The sequence below is a fragment of the Aedes albopictus genome, chromosome 2, assembly GCF_035046485.1.
Source record: "Aedes albopictus strain Foshan chromosome 2, AalbF5, whole genome shotgun sequence".
NCBI lineage: Eukaryota > Metazoa > Arthropoda > Insecta > Diptera > Culicidae > Aedes > Aedes albopictus.
Window position 1 is genome coordinate 53,456,139 of NC_085137.1, and position 13,743 is coordinate 53,469,881.

General features: G+C 37.9%; 2 protein-coding genes and 1 long non-coding RNA gene across 3 annotated transcripts in view; 1 reads left to right on the plus strand and 2 right to left on the minus strand.

The window, feature by feature from the left end:
• Positions 1-3,309: 3,309 nt before the first annotated feature.
• LOC109421560 (probable cytochrome P450 6d4) lies at positions 3,310-5,019 on the minus strand. Its single transcript, XM_019696080.3, has 2 exons — positions 3,665-5,019; positions 3,310-3,607 (listed from the first exon to the last, which is right to left on the minus strand). Exons 1-2 carry the CDS (start codon positions 4,980-4,982, stop codon positions 3,444-3,446), a joined length of 1,482 nt encoding a protein of 493 aa, XP_019551625.2. The 5' UTR covers positions 4,983-5,019; the 3' UTR covers positions 3,310-3,443.
• Positions 5,020-6,073: 1,054 nt separating this feature from the next.
• LOC109409172 (cytochrome P450 6d3) lies at positions 6,074-7,765 on the plus strand. Its single transcript, XM_019682591.2, has 2 exons — positions 6,074-7,446; positions 7,510-7,765. Exons 1-2 carry the CDS (start codon positions 6,132-6,134, stop codon positions 7,665-7,667), a joined length of 1,473 nt encoding a protein of 490 aa, XP_019538136.2. The 5' UTR covers positions 6,074-6,131; the 3' UTR covers positions 7,668-7,765.
• Positions 7,766-7,893: 128 nt separating this feature from the next.
• The window catches only part of LOC134287603 (uncharacterized), a 197,170-nt gene continuing 191,320 nt past the window's right edge, over positions 7,894-13,743 (minus strand). Inside the window, exon 2 of the long non-coding RNA XR_009997398.1 lies at positions 7,894-9,292. This is a non-coding gene — a long non-coding RNA (uncharacterized LOC134287603). The remainder of the gene's footprint in view (positions 9,293-13,743) is intronic.

A 13,743-nucleotide genomic window follows, 5' to 3' on the forward strand; every position in this document is an offset into this window, starting at 1 on the left:
CATTGAGCAAATGTTAGAATTCTCATAGAGAACTCCTAGTGGAATCCTCGAATAAATTTTCATAGAAATATAAGGACAAATTTCTGAACAAAGTATCATCATATAAATATCTTAAGAACTCCTTGAGGAAATCCTAAGCAAAATTCTGCAGGCATTCTAGTGGAATCCTACAAAAACCAAAAAAAAAACGGGAAATATTCCGTGGAAGAACTCTTGGTGAAATTTCTGGATGATTATTCGGAGTTATCCATGAAGAAATTTATGATGGAATCCTCAAAAAATTCAGCCCTGGAGAAAACATAGAGGAAATTCCCGATGAAATCCATAGAGAAATCGATGGAAGAATTTTACGAAAGATCTTGTAGAAATTTTTAGTGGAAATCCTATAGGGGAATCACTAGCGTGAGCAGTTTTTTTTCTTTCTTCTCGCTCATTCTCTTTGATAAAAACTAGAAAAAGCGAGGTCAAAGATTGGGCAAAATGCCCCCTTCTTCATCTTTCTCTTTCTCGTGTTTATTTACGAAAGAGAACGAGAAAAAAGAAAAAGCTGCGCACGCTAGAGATAGGTATCATCACAGTATGTTTTAGAAAAAAAAATGTAATTTTATAAGGATGCATAATCCTGATCCTGAAAGAGTTTTCAATTTAACTCTTCAATCCTGGGAAAATCTTTGGAGGAATGAAACCGAAGCTTTTATAAAAGTTGTAATAATCTGTTAAATATTTTTAATATCCCAAAAATGCACCGCAAAACTTCATACACTTACCAAACAATCCCAACAGTTTCAGTGCTGAAAAAATAAAATTAAAATCAAAGTCATATAAACTGCTATCCAAGACCAAAGATTTTCATGCAAAATCACGTGCTGATTTCAAAACTGTGCTGCAGAACAAAAAAAATAGTTTTTAAATAACAACTGGAAATCGAAGCTCATATTGTTTACAAACATAGAAATTATGAAAAAACAAAATATCTTCCATTGAAGTGAATTGGAATCTAAACTGAGGGCCCATATAGCCGAGGCGGTAAACGCACGGCTATTCAGCATGACCATGCTGAGGGTGACGGGTTCGATTCCCGGTCGGTCCAGGATCTTTTCGTAAAGGAAATTTGCTTGACTTCCTTGGGCATGGGTATCTTCGTGCCTGCCACACGATATACACATGCAAAATGGTCATTGGCAGAGGAAGCTCTCAGTTAATAACTGTGGAAGTGCTCATAGAACACTAAGCTGAGAAGCAGGCTTTGTCCCAATGAGGACGTTACGCCAAGAAGAGAGAGAGAGAGCACTTAGTAAAATGCCTTTCGAGCATTTGAAAACAGCACTTGGCGACTGAGACCATTTAGGCAAGGGGACCTATTGTGGGCACTTGCTGCTGTAATTCAGTCAAGTTTTGACCAATTATCTTAAATTTTTGTACGTATCTACGTACGTATCTCACCGTGTCCCAAGAATCTAATCATTATTTAGAATTGATTGAGTTATAGCAGCAAATGCCCAAAACAGATCCCCCTATTTAAATGGTCCCAGACCCTACATTAGAGTGATAAAACTATTATTGGAGAGTTTGTCAGACAAAAAGCATATTTTATGAAATTACTAACAATGTTAGAGATATGTTATCAGTTTTGTAGTTTACAACACTTATAGTTTTTGTTAATTGCCGTGGTGCGGGGCTTCTTTTTACACTTTTTCGTGGTTTTTCAACTTTATGACATTATAACTCCCAGAGTAGTGAATGGATTTCCACAATTTTTACACATAACAATCGTGAGTATGTATGTAGGAAATATGCAAAATTTGAACTAAATCCACCAATAAACAAAAAAGTTGTTCATACTCCAATCGGACACATCTCATATAGAACCGGATGGGGGCTACTTTGGACATTTTTATCTATAACAAAACTGCGTGGCAAATTCCAGGGTTATTTAGAAAACTACTTTGTACCAATACTGTAGTATACTATATCAGACATGATTTCAATGAATATATGCGTTTCAAGATGGTTCTGTGCTACCTTTAGTATTATGAGCAGCGTGATATTGCTATATGAATAGCCTTAAAAAATGGGCCGTCAATCTGTTTATTTGGGTGAAACGGTCATTTATAATTTATAATGATACCAGTTTTCGACTGTATATGCTACGTTGATACATTTTAAATGAAATTATGAACCCTTTGAAATTTATTAATTGTAAGAACAACGCTTACAGACCAAATGTTCTAATGCGTTAGGTATATTTTATTTATTTATTCGATGTATTTTCACGCCCTGACAAGCAATAAACGGTCTGTTTGAAAAATAATTTCAACCAAATTAAGGAAAAACTATTGCTTCATAATAGTTCCAAAGACATCAAACTGATTTGAACCATATTTTGAATTAAAAAAATCCATATTCAAAGCGTCCATAGTAGCCCCGCACGACGGTACAACACTTATAGCTCACTTGCCAGTTAATTACAACAGTTTTGTTTGTTACAACACCTATATCTTTGTAGTTTTGTTAATTACAACACTTATAGCTTACTAAGTATGAGTATGATACAGTATGAGTTTGATATCATAACAAATGTTGCTCTCGGATTATTATCAAAAATGGTTATCGAAACATTTTCCAAATTCATGGTTAATAAATAGGCTAATCCAGATGACCCCCAATTGTAGAGGCGATTGAAAAGTCAAATTTGTTTCGTCAAATTTTGTTGCCCAAATTGAAGTTGCTATTTTCCATTTGCAATGGCTTCCATGATCATCATTCTTGATGCCCACACCCACAGACATCGGATTGGCCAGCTAACAAAAAATCCGTAAGATCGCCTTCCGGAGGCATACCAAGAGCACTTTAAATTAATCACTTAAATTGTTCGTAAGTACCTACCGGATCTAAGCGCAACTGAAAGAGAATTAAATTTTCTTTCCAAAAAGTGCTCGTTTGTCTCTCTACGATGCGGAATTCGGTACGAAAAAGTGAAAAAGTGCACTTTGCCTATGCTGCGCCATGGCAAATTTTGGCGGAGTCACGTTTTTCATAGGGTTCTCATTCCTGCCACCAGATGCGGAGGGATCGTTAGCTTACGTTGGATTTACTTATTGTCATTGAACCAAAACAAAATGGTCTTCCAGGAACATTTTAGTATTTTTTATTTGTTTGTTTATGACGGACAAGTTTTTAACATATCGTATTTTATTGTGTTGTTGTTATTCCTTTTTACTCGGGAATGCACGAAGAAAGTCGAGAGAGGTTTATTTAACTGTAATAAGGGAATAATGATTGTTGGATTTAAAGTCTTCATACAAAATATTGAATTGTATGTATTATAAAACCATAATTATTTATTGCAATAAAATTTACAAAGTTCACTGGAAACAAGACAAACATTACTCAAGTTTCTAAATAACTGAAATATTATACACATCTCCAATTTCATCGAAACATCACTTCTTCCTGTTGGAAATCTTCAGCGAAATACCACCCTTTGGCGATAAGGGCACCGATGCTGGACTGAACACTATCTTCGGACCTTGTGTGGCTTCAAAGTTGAACTTCGACAAGAGCAAAATCAATCCAATTTTCGTTACCAGTACTCCCATTCTGAATGCTGTAAAAATCAAAAATAAATCAATTCGAGCAAATGAAATTTTTTGACGGAATTTACCTATGCAATTCCGCGGTCCTTCTCCAAATGGATAGTATGCCTTTTCATCATAATTCTTAGATATCTCCACGAACCGTTCCGGGTTGTAGCGATCCGGTTCGGGGAAATATTGCTCGTCCATGCTGATTCCGTAAAGTGGAATAACAACCTGGGTGCCCTTTCGGATCACCCGGTCCGAATTGGGAACCTTGTAGTCCAACGTGCACTCCCGATTCAAAATCGGAAGTCCCGGATACTTTCGTAGCGTTTCTTTGACGCACAGGTCCAAGTATGGCATCTTATTGACGGTATCGTAGGTGATCTGTCCGTTGGATTTGACGAGGGCATCGTCGATCTCCGCTTGCAATTTCTGCATCACATCCGCGTGATGACTGAGCTCGTGCATTGTGAAGGTTATGGTACCGGTGGAAGTTTCCGATCCAGCTACGTAGAAAAGGAAAACGTTCGCAGCGCACTGTTCGATGCTCAGTTTGGGAGCTTGATCTTGACCGTCCTCTCGGCGAAGATCGATCAGCTGCTGAATGAAATCCTTTCGAGTTACGCCACTTTTTTCTCGGTGTTCGATCTGTTTAGTCACTATCCCCGACACAAAGTCCTTAACCTGCGGTTCCAGTGAAGAAATTCCAGTATACTTCAGTAGTCCAGGGCAAACGAAAACGGCCGCCGCTCGGAAGTTGGTCGCAAACTTTTGTCGCTGCGCTTCTCGTAAGACTCTGCTGAAAGCATCATCGCGATCTTTGATGCAGTTTGCTTCGAAACCGAAGAACACGGTTGCAATTATCTCGAGCACAAACCGAGACACGATATCACGAATTTCCAGCACTTCTTCTCTTTCGGCTGCGGGTTCAAGGTACTTTTGCAGCTTATCACCTACTTCCAAAATGGTTGGCATCATTCCTCGCAGTTGTCCACCGGTGAACAGGGGCGTTAGTTTGTTTCTCAGATTGCGCCATCGCTTACCCGGTAGAGAGAACAGACTGGCGGAGAACGGATCATGTTCTTCGTTGCAGTAGACTCCCCGATCGTGGAAGTGGTTGAAATCCGTCGTCATGATCTGCTGTGCCAGGTGTGCATCCCGTATGAGAATCGCCGGTCGGAAGAATAGGTAAATTCCAACGAGTTGACCCTTGGTCTGCCAGTACAGCTGATTGATGGCGACTCCAAATGACTCGGTCTTATTGACAACGGTTTTCAGATTCCCGAATGGAATGTGCGGTTTGATGTTGTGAAGTCCGTGCCGGTCCCAGTACGAGTACACGTACTTTAAGCCTAGCGTTACGGCGATCGAAACAAGCGCGACCGTGTAGATGATCAACATTTTCGGTGAGGTGTCTACGAATCAACTGAAAGGCGCAACCGGTTTGAAGTTGGTATAAATAGTAGTCGCTCGCGAATTAATGCGAGATATTTGAAAAACAAACATGAGATAACAGATGTTCAGGTATACTACATCTACATGCGGTCGTACCTCCTATGGAAGCGAGCGTCGTTGATTGTCTTCCACAATCAAACCGCCTTGTTGGTGTTCCATTCATCAATCAATCTCGGTCATCGCTACATACTCCAACAGAGACAACAGCGTTGACCGATTCCAAATAAATCAGCCGTGTGCGTGCGCCAAAAAGTCAACAACAGACCAGACAGCGGTTCATTTTGTCACGTGTCGAAGACGGATCTGGAAGAGGTGTGAGTGGATTCTTCCCGCGATGCGAAGCCGGTCCCTCGTCGGTGTGAAGCCGGTACCGCGACGCTTATAGCTTGAGAAGCGTTTACTTTTCGAAACACAAGCTAGCCGGGGCCGGTTCACGATTTGCTATCTCATTGTCCGGAATATTCAGGAAAGTTGTTGGGTCATGGCTTGCATGCAAGATGATTTGTTTTGAAGCCTGATAAGCCTCGAAAAGAACGCCGTTATCAGGGCTCATTAAAGCAGATAAAAGTGAGTAGGTAGCTAGGGAGACTTTTTCCATTATCTTCTGACAAAGATTTGTCGATATGGGGAAATTTTTGGACATTCAAATGTAAATGTTTCGTTTTCATGTAACACGTTTGCATGTAACACTGACTACATTCACCAGAAAAATGACTCATCCGGTTTTTGTTTCTAATCATTATAACAATGCCCAATGATGAGGATTTCAAACAGAATACCCAAATGAAATGAACAATTCGAAGCGATTTACGAGTGAATAAATGTACCTTTCATAATTCAGTTCATAAACATCCAAAACAATCTAGAAGACAATAATTTGAAATCTCGTTCAAGGGAGATAGAAAATAATTATTGACAATGAAATCTCATCTCGCCACCGCATGCTCTCGGACACGGTACAGGTTTTATCAGTAGGTACTTATTCCTTTCCAACCTATTCGCGACCGCGACAGACTATAAAAAGCACATACGAGTCCAGAGCCCGGTTTAGTTTGTGGAAATCGCCTTCCTTAGTAAGTTATCAACGAATTCCAAATGTTCATCTACACTTTCGCGCTTTTCTGGCTGGCCGCTGCGTTCGCCATTCGCTACATCTACTCGTACTGGGATCGAAATGGATTGTTCAGCATCAAGCCGCATATCCCTTACGGCAACCTGAAAACGGTGGCTAACAGAACGGAAAACTTTGGAGTGGCCACGTGCAACCTCTATTGGAAGTCCAAGGAACGGCTGGTTGGAATCTACCTGTTTTTCCGACCGGCCATTCTGGTTCGAGATGCTCACCTGGCTCAGCAGATTATGACAACGGACTTCAGTCACTTCCACGACCGTGGCGTCTTCTGCAATGAGGAAGTCGATCCCTTCTCCGGTAATTTGTTTGCTCTTCCTGGCAAACGTTGGCGCAATCTCCGGAACAAATTCACCCCGCTCTTCACCGGAGGACAACTGCGCAGTATGATGCCCACAATTCTGGACGTTGGACACAAGCTGCAGAAGTTTCTCGAGCCATCCGCTGCGAAACAAGAAGTGTTGGAAATTCGAGAGTTGGTGTCTCGTTGTGTGTTGGAAATCATTGCCTCGATATTTTTCGGTTTCGAAGCAAACTGCATCAACGATCCGGATGACGCGTTCATCAAAACACTGCGAGAATCCCAGTTTGACGGCTTTTTCAACAACCTCCGTGCATCTGCTACGTTTATTTGCCCGGAACTTCTGAAACTCACGCGGATACAATCATTGAGTCCACAGATGATCCAATTCGTTACGGACATTATTACAAAGCAGATCGAACATCGCGAGAAGAACAATGTTTCCAGAAAGGATTTCATTCAGCTATTGATCGACCTCCGCCGTGAAGATGCCAACAACAACGAAGTTGTCCTAAACTTGGAAGAGTGTGCTGCAAACGTGTTCTTGTTCTACGTAGCCGGATCGGATACATCCACGAGTGCCATCGCTTTTACGTTGCATGAGTTGACGCAGAACGTGGAAACCATGCAGAAACTCCAAACGGAAATCGATGAAATGTTGGTGAAAACTAACGGCGAACTGACTTACGATGGGATCAAGGAGATGGCTTATCTAGACTTTTGTGTGAAGGAAACGCTTCGAAAGTACCCGGGATTGGCCATTTTGAATCGCGAATGTACCAGAAATTATTCCGTTCCTGACTCAGACATCGTGATAAAGAAGGGAGCCCGGATTGTGATTCCTCTACTTGCTTACGGAATGGATGAAAAGTACTTCCCAGAACCGGACCGATATATTCCGGAGAGGTTCGATAAAACCACGAAGAACTACGACGAGAAGGCATTCTATCCCTTTGGAGAAGGTCCACGGAATTGTATTGGTAAGTGTGCTCCACTTGACTTGATGTCAAGTGATAATAAATCTAACACGGTTTAATCAACAGCTTTCAGAATGGGCGTGATGGTTTCCAAGATTTGCCTCGTTTTGCTTCTGTCCCGGTTCAACTTTGAAGCCACACGAAGTCCAAAAATAGACTTTACTGTTTCGACGGTTGCCCTGCTGCCCAAGGGAGGTATTCCGTTGAAGATATCGGTTCGTTGAAGGATCCATGGTGCTGTGAGGAAGGTTGGGGTAGCAGTTTACATAAGTAATTATTCATAACTGTAAATAAATAGCTTTATTGGAAGCATCCATAATCATCGGTTGTGTATTCTTCTCCTAGCATTTTGCGATATAGATGGTGTTCGGTTTATAATAGTCCATTATTATAGACGTTCGCATCATGAAATTGTTTTGAATTTCAGTTTTTTTCCTCTCTTAATTTCGACTCTACGATACAAATGGAATTGGAAATTTAATAAATGACAAATTTCACAATACTTTGCAAAACGTGCATCGCTTTGCGGTACCTGTACAAATCAATACGTTTGTGTGATAGGGTAAAGGAGATCTTTTTGACCCCCTGAGGAACTAGGTGAAATTTTAGCGAGGAAATATCGGTTTTACAATAAAACAAGGATAAGTTCTGTATTCCTCACGTAGAGCAACATGCTTTCTGTAAACAAAGGTGTCTAAGAGAATTTAAAAATATTATAGTAAATACATGATATGGCACATTGTAGTATGTTCATGAAAAATTGTGACGCATAACATGAACCCATTAACTATTGCATGACGTAAGATATCATGCATAAATTGAAATACAGATTTTTGAGTTAGAGTAGTTGTTATTTTTATATGGGATACAGATGTTTCTTCCGGATTTTGTGTGGGACACAGATTAAAAAAATCATCTGGTATCCTTGGTCATCATAGAGTTGTCGAGATAAATAGCTGCCCTGTACTAGATAACAGAAACTTTCCACTCGGCGAAAAGATGTTAAGACGCAAATCTTTTGCGTCAATCGAAAGTTTGGACATTGTTACACAAGATATTAACACTTAAACTACTGAGGGGGTGTAAAAACTCCCGCGAACTACCAAGGGTCCAAAAAAAGTAGGAAGTCCAACTTTTACAAGGCATTTCTCGGCCGTTTTTCAACCGATTTCAAAACTTTTTTTTGCGATGGAACCGGACAGGTTTCAAGATCATCGTCCATTTGAAAAAATAGAAAATAGATGCGTCAACCCAAAGTTATTAAGCAAAAGGCACTTCCTAGTTTTTTTGAGAGCGCATTTTTTTCGCACATTGATCAATAAAACATAATTTAAAGCGATGACATATGGTTTTTTCGACTCTTTATCATGCGTACAGCTGGAGTAAACATGTTTATGCAAAATTAGTGATTTCTCAGTACACTGATATTCTACCTTACTCAAAAAACTGCTAAAATACCCTATTTTTCACATAAAATAAGCAATAAATCAAAATTCAAAGCGATGACATATAGTTTTTTTGGTCTTAAATTGTTCGTAGGATTGTACTTGACATTTCTGATGAACAATGAAAATGTTCTAATCACACTCTTATTTTGTTTTACCTGGAAAACTACGAAAATTCCATACTTTTTACACAAAGTAGTCAACAAAACTAAATTTAAAACGATAACATGTAGTTTTTTAGCCTTGAAATGTTCGTAGCAGTTTGGGGGACATACTTGAAGAATAATAGTGATGGTTTCATAACACTCAAATTTTGATTTACTCAAAAATCAACGAAAGTACCACATTTTTCACGCAAAGTGGTAAACAAAAATAATGGCTTACAATGCAAAGTAGTTTTTTCCCTTTAACCCTTTCGGGACGGATGGGTCATATTAGCCCACATTATATGATGAGCTGTATAAAATCAAGGACAATAAATAGCTGTATGGTTTCTTTGGCAAAGTTGTACCGCCAGATAATAACAATTAGGAAAAAATATTATGGATCATATTTAGTTACACCAAAACATCCCAGGGATCCAGAACATTTGGTGATTTTTAGTTCTAAGAAAATGCTATCAAATCTAATAACCACCGAGTATTTCAACCATTATTTACACCTACAATATATCCAACCGTGTTCTATAAGCCTGCGTCCATCACGAATATTGTAGTCACGTGGATATGAGATGTTCTATGCCCTCCAAACCATCCGAAACTTCAGCAAAAATGGTCTATCAGATCAACCAAGGTCTGGGTAGTATTTTTGGGTATTCTATTTATCAAGTTAGGTTCTGCGAGGCTATACGCAGTACAACCAATTTAATTTCCAACAAATTAAATATTTAAAGTTTTCCAAATCATCCTGGAGATCAGGTCACATGATCTACCACAACAACCAGAACATTGTACATGTCTCCGGCCAACGAAACATACCCAATCAGGTTCTACAAATCACGATGGAACATTCATGATCAATGTTGATGCATGTAAGACATACTAGGTTCATTTATAGCATCCGAAACTTCAGGCCAAGTGATCTATAAGATCAACACAAGCATTCACATTTACTTCACCAGTACCACGTATCCATTGATGCTCAATGAGCCCATGCGCAGTATTACAGATATTTTTTTGTAATCTAGATGTTCTAGGTTCTCCAAATCATCTTGGAGATAGGGCCATACACTGCAAATTTTGTTTGCTGGTATTCAGCAAACTTTGCTGATTTTTTTTGGTGCTGATTGCATTCAGCAATACGAGTTTACTGAGTATCAGCAATTATTTTTCAACTTGCTGAACCATCCAGAAATGTTGACAGTTGATCAGCAACGTTGTTCTGAAATCCAGTAAAAATGTTGCTGAAATTCAGCAATTTATTATGCTGATTTTTTTGTGTTGGAAGCGTTTCCAACAATTTGGTGTGTATGATCTACCACAAAAACCAGAGCACTGTACGTGACTCTGGCTAACGAAATATACCTACATATGTACTATGCAGGTTCTGCAGAGCAAGATGAATGATTCATGATTAATATTTATGTGTAAAAGATATAGATCTTACTATTATCCAGAACTTTAGGTCAAATCATACTTTAGTTTAGTGATTCTATACACAGTACTACAGCTTGTTTTGCATTTTATAGGTTTTTCAAATTATCCTAGAAATCTGGTCATGCGAGCTTTCCTACGTTAACAAGACATGTTCAAACTTGTTCTTCAAAGAAAGATAGATCATTTGTGGCATATTTTGATATCTGTATTCTATCTCCTCTAATATCATCTGAAACTTCAGGTCATCTAAGTAAGTCAGAAAAGGCACTCACATTTTCTTCATCAATATAAAGTATCGAATCATGTTTCTGGAGTCTAGATTGCATTACAGATAGTTTTTAGCAATTTAGATGTTCTAGATTCTATATACTTGTGTACACATATGTTCACGACCAGCGAGGCAATACTAACTGGTTCTACAAAGCAAGATGAATCATTATTGATTAATGTTGATGTGTGTAAGGCATTCTAGGTCTATTAGTCTTATCCGAAATTTAAGTTCCAATGATCTTTAAGATCAAAGCATCAAAGCACTCACATTTCGTTTTACAATATTATTTATCCACTCTTGTTCAGTAAATATATATGTGTATATTATACACAGGAACTTATGCATTTTTTTCAAATTTTTGATGTTCTGTGTTCTACAAATCATCCTAGAATTCAGATCATGCAATCTACCGCAACATCTAGTTTATAGTACAAGTTTCATAGATTTCCGCGGCAAGCGAGACATAGCCATGCTGGTTCTACAAAGCAAGATCGACCATTCATGAATTTGATTTTGGTGTGAGTCAGAAATTCAAGTCTTTCATTATCATCCAGAACATCAGGTCAACCAAGTCTGTGATAGTTCCTTTATTTTATATCACAGATATGTACAATCATTTAGTGAGCTTAACCCTATTTATGCATTAGGTAATGCGCATCTCGCTGGCGTAGTGTACGGACAGCGTGAATGACTGGATTAAAATGATCTCAATGGTTGAACGCAGCACTACCGATATTTTTTTCTAATATAGAAGTTCTAGACCCAAAAAAAAAAATTGTCCGAAAGATCAGGTCATATGATCTATGAGACGAACTTTGGAGATGCTCTTAACAACGATAGATACCCATTGAGCATCTATAAATCAGTGTTGATTATTGTCTCGGACGGGACATGACAGCTGGCTGGTACAAGCCCTCCTATTATTTTCAATAGAGTTCATACGGGTGTTGCCTCAGTGTGGCCAATAATATTCATACGCAAATCCATCGAACTTGTTGACTATTTTTAGCTACCTATTCTGCTTCGATGAGTAAGTTTTTCCTCGTCAAGCACAGAAAGTGAAACATATGCTAAATGTTGATACTTATCAACTTTCAACAAAACGAGATTTAAAAACCAGTAGCTACTAACAACACGGCAAACTTAACAACAAAAAGCCCTATTATAAACGTAACGGAACGCAACGCTGCTTTTTTTTTAATCGATCAATCAAAAGTAGTCTTTTCTGACTGACAAATGGTTTCGTACTTGCATTGGGTCCCGTCCCAGATTGTTATCAATTATTTGAAATTTGCGAGGTTTTCTGGGCCCATCAATATTATATCAGCTATTGGTGAAACATTGGCCCCAAATGATCTATTAGATGAGCTGAAGTATTCACAGTTTTTTTTTTAACAATAAAACTTGCTCAATCAGATTTTGTGAGTCTACAAATAATGCTTTCACCATGCTTTCTGATATTTTGAATGTTCTTGGTTCTTCAGATCACTCTAGAGTTCAAGTAAAATATCCTACTGGACAAACCAACAGTTTGCCACCTAAGGACTGTTCAATTTATAAATCAGGCATCTTGCTTGCACGTTATTATTTTTTTTTTTCAATAAAATCATTATCGGTTTTTTGCATAACTTTCAATAACCATTGTACATTGCAGGAAAAATATAACATTATACAAAATGTTCTTTATTATGTAAATGAAGTGATTATAGTTAAACATCAATGAAAACCTATTTCTCAAGATTCTGCACCACTTTCCACATACTTAACATGCACACTTTAATGATTGTTTTAATGTATTGGAAACAAATACTATTCTACTGAAGTTAAAGCTCAATTATTAATCAGTAATAATGCACAAAGCAGCATCCAGCTTGATATAGTGAGTTGACTTGTTTTCATAGAAATTGAGAAAATATATTTATTTGATTCCAGTGTTGTCATTGCACTACGGATTCGATTCAAATTTGGTCGGCGTTAAGTCAGAGGGGACCAAGTAACAAAATTGATGAAAATTATATTTAGAAGGCATTTAATTGAGAATTACATTTTCTACATGGCACTTTTACCCAATTTTCTTAATGTTACAATTTACGAGAATTATAGCACATTTTTTTTTTGTTGAACTGCAAAAATCGATAACTTGAGACTTTAATACCTAAACAACGAATATGTCAACTGAGTATAAATTTTGCCTGAATGTTTGTTACTCATACTGCTGTAGCATGTCACATACTTTTTTTTATTTCAAAAACGATATACCTTATTTGAACTGTAATTTTGTATATATGTATTTTCAATTTTCAGCAATTGAAAAATTCATCTCATTCAACACCTGCCCGATTTTCTATAAAATAAAACTATTTTAATCGATTCAATTATGATTAATATAATGAAAGATGATGTGCTGAACAACGAAGCAAGGGTGGGTAAATTTGAACTACTTCTTTTTATAGCCTTGTAAAGCTGTCCGTTATTGAACATTCCTCAATCAAGGCTTCAAGTTCCTTCAGTATCGTCAACGTTGGAAAATTAAAATCCCGTTTGGAAAACAAAATACTGTGTAGCTATCAAAAATTGATACCGTAATCCGGGGTATCATTGATCAACGGGGTAACATTGATCGGGTTGACCCACGTCATGAAATGTTCAAACAAGCATTTTACATTGAATCAGTTTCTGCTATGGAATGGTATATCGTAATCTGCTATAATTTAGCTATTAAATGACATGCAATTTATGAAAATTGAATTTCATAAACATTGAATCAAATCGATTTTTCCATAACTGTGTTTCGTAGCGCAATGAGATACATTGTCAAACATTCATGCTTGGCGTGAATACTAGATACAATATGAGGTTCGAAATCACTGTATTACTTCAATATGATATCCTAGAGTTGGATTTAATAAACGAAACTTTTATGAAATGCTATTTTTCAGTAAAATATACGATTTATTAAAAGTCGGCTATCAATTCCTTAAGCTATTGC